Below are 5,730 nucleotides of genomic sequence, written 5' to 3' on the forward strand. Positions count from 1 at the left end.
AGTTTTAACTTAATTCTCATATCTCAAGTGTAGCTTGGGTTAAAATTAAAAGCTTTAATATTAAATAGATAGTAGAATTTAATTTAAATTTTATAACATGATTGAATCTTAATCTCAGGATGGGTTTCTAGACAATTAAAACATACATTCAGCTACTAATGACACTAAATTAAATTATTTATTAGCTACCTTTACAAATCTGCCTCAATTCTATTTTGAGCAACACTGACCAATTACACTATGTTTTTGTTCTCAACAAACAAACATTCACTAACTGTAAACAAAACATTTTGTCTTCTTTCCCAAAATGCTATTTCTAAAGTTCAAAAAAAAAGAAAAGATTCTCTTCACCTCCCATCACAGGAGACGTTCTCTCACCAGGTCTATCTAATCTAAAACAAAGAGTACCTTTTCCTTCTCGGATGACTCTTTGATGTATTCTTTCTCTAGATATCCCACTGAGAGAGACAAAAGATGTTCATGACCTCTGGCATCCAGGATACGTCCTCCCTATCCCTCCTAACAACGACTGATTCCAAAAACCAAGCTCTCTTCCTTCCCCTTCTCTCAGTGTTAGTTCTCAACATCGATTGTAGCACTACGGTTTTGAGTTTTTTTCCTATGATTTTCTTTATGAACATTATTCTTTAACACTTATTCTTGACTTATAATTTTTCTTAAATTTACTGTAACTACAGTTATGATGGGAAGTTAAATCAAGTTTTTAAAATATTTGAATCTGCTCAACATGGCTGCTATTCAACGGACTTTTTGGAGGAGATTGGAGGACTTTGTTTGAATAATATATTTATTATAAACAATGAAAATTGGTTAGCATGCTTTTTTGATTTAACACATCAAATAAACAATACTGAAACGATATATATAAAATAAAAACATAACTAAAATCATTTATATATAAAAATCAACTATTGATTAAAAAAGAAGATATTACAATATATAAGTTACAGCCTGAGTCAGCTGTTAATTCAATATCAGCTGACTGTGGAGATCAGCTGATCAAAATGTATATATAGATGAGTTGGACTCAATAAAAGTTGGTGTTTGAGTAGCAACCGAGTGGGTCATTTCTCTCTCCTTTTTCTATTTATTAAGTCTTGGTTTTAGCAAAAATTTAACTTCTACACACATGCACGCACGCAAGCACTCACACACACACACACACAGGACATACTATCTCAAAAGAGGGAGTCAAACCGGATGCTCAGAAAGTGGAAGCAATACAAAGGATGGCTGTACCGCGAGATGTGAAAGGAGTCTGAAGACTGTTAGGCACCTTGAATTATTACCAGTGGTTCGTGCCAGAGATGACTTAGAACCTGGTTTCTCTAAATAACTTATTGAAGAAAGGAAGAAAACTTATTGTGACTCTAGTGATGGAAGACAATATTCGGCAGTATTTAGAGCAGCTGCAAAGGGAACCTGTGCTTGCGTTCACCGATTTTCACAAGACGTTTGAAACTACAACAGACATGAGGGAATATGCACAGGGAGCTGTTTTATTTCAGGAAGGCATAGAGAGCGAGTGACCAGTGGCTTACGCGAGTAGGCGGCTTACTGACACTGAAACTAGGTACAGCGCTTTGGAGAGAGCATTGTTGGGAATAGTGTGGGCCATCGATCATTTCAGACCTTACGTGTTCGGGAGGCGTGTTCGCATTCATACTGACCATAGACCCCTGTAATGGGTCAGGAAATTAAAAGAGTTCTCAGTTTCATAATTCTCAAAATCATTTTTGTTTTGACTGCCGTCAAAATAGCCCTGACGAAGCCCTGCAACGTGGGGCGAAACGTTGGCTCATTAAAATAGTATAATTCTACTATTTGAGTTTTTTTTTACTGCGCCCGGACCATATTCCTTTCATCTTTACACACGGTCAATCAATAATCTTCCAGAAAAAATTGATATTTTTTGTTGAATAGGAAGCAATAATTAAAAAGCTGTTCAAATTAGTTAAGTCTAAGTTACAGCACAGTAACTAAATCTTCTTAAAAAATAATATGATTTGTGTTTTTTAAACCATTAGAAGGAGGGGTTTTCAAACAGCTAATAAAAAGATTTTCAACGAAGGGTTTACCTATAAAATCTAATTATAAAAAGATTTTATATTGTTGCTTTTTTCAGATCCAATACATCCTTAAAGTGTAAATAATGAAACTCTGATGGAAATATGATCAGTTGTTCAGTAATAAGTGAAGGTAAATAACAAAGTAACTTTATTTTTCACATATGACATAACCACATCTAAACTGTTATTGTGAGGGGGTAGATAGAATAAAATACTAGACAAACATTCTATTAGCCATTGAAAATAGGAGAACCTTTGAGATAATTAAATAAATAAAAAAATTATGGTGGAAATAATATCCGATTGTGTTACTAGTAGAAATAAAAAGACCGATAATGCAGTCCAAAAGGCTTGAAAAGAGTTCATTCATAAGCAAATAAAAAAAAGGACTATTCTAAAAAATAAAAAAAATACTAGGAGAGACATTTAAAATATAGAACACAACAATGAATTTAACGATAAAATTGAAATGATAAGAGGCCTAATGGATTTTTAAAAAGAAAAAGGTATAAGGAGTTTGTGAGGTAGGTGATTAATAATTAATTTTTATACCTGTAATTTTTTAACTTCTTCCGCCCAAGCAAGTTCATTACAAGTTTCTAGCAAGCTAGATAATTTCTTAGGAGAACCAAAGCTAGCTAATTCACTCAGTAGTAGGGAAGGAGGAGTTGAGTCAGCACTAAAAATTAATTAAATTACAATAATGATGATAGTGTAATACATTATATAATCAATTTTAACAAAATATATACATGCCCAATACTATGCGAAGGTTCCTTAGGAAACGAACAGGACAAAGTTTCTTTAGGAGAGATGTCAAGACTTTCTGTTTCATGGCCTTCTCTTGTACACTTTGATATTTCACTGAAATTAAACACCACTGGTTTTTCATCTACTCAAAAACAATACAAAAATGCAATATATCTGAAAATTATTGTCATGATGTTTAGTTTAATTTAGGATTTCAGAGCTCAATTCAGAATAAAAAATATTATACAGGGGTTGGTACATTCCCTGGTATCTGATCCAATTATCATCATTGTGCATTCAATTTATAGTGAAATATACTGAAAAGAGATTTTTAAAAAAAGGAAAAAAAACAAAAACATTTTTCTAGAAAAGCAAATTTATAGTAATACATAAAACAGAAGTTTGATTGTAAATAAACACAGTTTTCAGATTTGAATATAACATGAGCAATCCTGTAAGATCTATACATTAAGAACTATAATTATAAGGAACTAAATCATAATCATACAATCATTAAAAATTGAATAATAACATCCCACCTATGACGATTTTTCATTTCTGTGAACCATACATTTTGTCTTTCACCTGAAAAACATCAGTAAATAGGAATCAAATAATATACAAAACAATAAAGTAAAAAAAAAGTAAAACATATTTCAAATTCCACACAGAACACAAACCAAAGGCTGAATTGAAGGATTTATTTCCCTTATTCTTCAAATATTAAATAGCTGGTGCTACTTTCAAAACATTGGAATCATTTGAAATTTGAGCTGTTTTGTCGATAGTAAAACATTATGTTACACTAATGAAATCTGAATTTTTTTCTTTTTAGATTGCTTTGTATTTATCCTTCTCTACTATATTGATAAAAAAGTTATTATTTTACTGCTAATTAAACAAACAAATAATTCATAGATTTAAATCAAAATGAGGATATTCAAGAAAATGGGAAACAAGCAAAGTTATTATTCTCTGAACTTAAAAAGTAAGACCTCAAGGATAATAAACTCAGACTAAGTGTGTGAAGAATGGTGTCAAAATTGGAGGATTAAAATAAATTCGAATAAATCCCACCAAATCACATTTATCCTTTGTCGTAAACCAATGACTTCCTGCCCCACAGTATACTTTAATAACACCCCACTTATTCCTGTCAAACAGATCCGTTACCTAGGACTGCATCAGGACAAATGACTGACTTAGAATACTCATAAAATGCAATAATCCTAGAACTGAAAAAAATCAATCATAGATTCGACAATTATAACCAATGTCGGGATAACTTAGGCCTTTTTTGTATTTTTATTTTTAATTAAGATTGGGAGTAACTTCAGAAATGTATACATTAATAGGAAAGATGGGTGTGTTTAGGTCCTATATAGAGCGCCAAGTGAGAGCCATGTACTTTAAATGGTATTTTAACAGTTTTACAGCTTTAACCTGAGGCGTCATGCTGATAACAGCTTAATTACATTTAAATATAATATGAGCCAACTTATTACATAAAAGCTTAATGATAGCTTATTATAAAACAAATCAACTTACTTAAACCGAGCTGAGTTTCTCTTTCTTCTATTTCTGCTAATGCCTCTGACAACTAAATCAATGAAAATAAAATTATCATTATGATATATATATTTAATGAACTTCAAAAATAATAATAAAATTGAAAAAATAAACGCAGTAGGTGAAAAAAATAAAAACTAAAAATACCACTATGCCCTGCTAAGTACACTATTTACAAATCAAATTAATGTTCTTTTGTTTCAAATAGAAAGAGAAAAAAAAATTTATACCACTGAAACTCATGAAGGATCAGGGGTCAGAACTTTTGTAAGGAGGTACTGTTTCTTGAACAATGATTGTACAAGGAGGTGATTTGTTCATGAACACGCTCAACCACCAGAATTTTCTCTTATTGAGATTGGAGGGCCCTCGAAACCACAGAGGTGACTCACAGCCACAGTAGCATATTAAATAATTATCTGCTACAGCCCGATCCAAACCCCTAGTTCTTGGAGTTAGCACAGCAAAAATAGAAATAAATAATTTTAAAAGTTTTAAGTACATTTTAGTGTTGGGAATACATAAACCCTGGCAATTCAAACAAAAAGATCTTTCCATGCACTAAATTAAGGTATAAGATATGAGTATATATGTTACAAATGTTGGATAGAATCAATTTGAATTTCCCAAATAAACATAATACTATATATAAAAACAATGTTTTTCTATCCTATCAGTATTATAATTGAAAAGGTAGGAAAAGAGTTAAAGGTTCACTATAAAGGTGTATGTAGCAATAACAAGATTACATGAGGCAGTTAATTTAAAAATAGCTTCACTGCTGAGAAAGGAACTTTCAATTCACACCAGACCTGATAGTACGACATTACTGGCACAACTGTAAATAGTGTCATCATGGCTATTATCAGAGTTTACACCTTGGCATAGTGTATAGTTGCCACAATGGCTGGAAAATGTAACTGTTTGAAGGGGCCTTTGGTTAAGCATACCCATTCTTTGACCAAGTACTTGCACAGCATGCCTTTAACAACCACAATATTGTTTAATCAACTATATTCCAATAAAATTTCATAAATTTTAACAATTCTGAAAAATTTTTAGTTACAGCCAAATATAGAATAATCAAAATATTTCTATCCAGAAATTTAAAATACTGTGTTATCATAATTGGTAGTTCAATATTTTCATTATTGATATAGTTAATAATGTGGTCTGAACTATTATAACAACAAAGTTTGTTTAACATTGTGTATGATTCTTGGTTAGGGAAAAGAAATTTTAAAAAATATATAAGAAGATGGTCAGGGTTGCGGTCAAAAAAAGAACAAATAGTTTATAACTATTTTAATGTCCGACGTTT

The 5,730-nt window shown here is 31.3% G+C and overlaps 1 protein-coding gene across 4 annotated transcripts in view; it reads right to left on the reverse strand.

The window, feature by feature from the left end:
• The window catches only part of LOC106692950 (tropomyosin), a 36,690-nt gene that overhangs the window by 11,156 nt on the left and 19,804 nt on the right, over positions 1-5,730 (reverse strand). For all 4 annotated transcript variants that reach the window (XM_014439226.3, XM_014439228.3, XM_014439229.3 and 1 more), the window contains exons 6-9: positions 4,389-4,440; positions 3,380-3,425; positions 2,847-2,954; positions 2,643-2,769 (exon numbers count right to left, since the gene is read on the reverse strand). In XM_014439226.3, the coding sequence (XP_014294712.1) occupies positions 2,643-2,769; positions 2,847-2,954; positions 3,380-3,425; positions 4,389-4,440 (333 nt within the window). The remainder of the gene's footprint in view (positions 1-2,642; positions 2,770-2,846; positions 2,955-3,379; positions 3,426-4,388; positions 4,441-5,730) is intronic.

Source organism: Halyomorpha halys, unplaced genomic scaffold (assembly GCF_000696795.3).
Source record: "Halyomorpha halys isolate HHAL.00 unplaced genomic scaffold, Hhal_1.1 Scaffold79.1, whole genome shotgun sequence".
Taxonomy (NCBI): domain Eukaryota; kingdom Metazoa; phylum Arthropoda; class Insecta; order Hemiptera; family Pentatomidae; genus Halyomorpha; species Halyomorpha halys.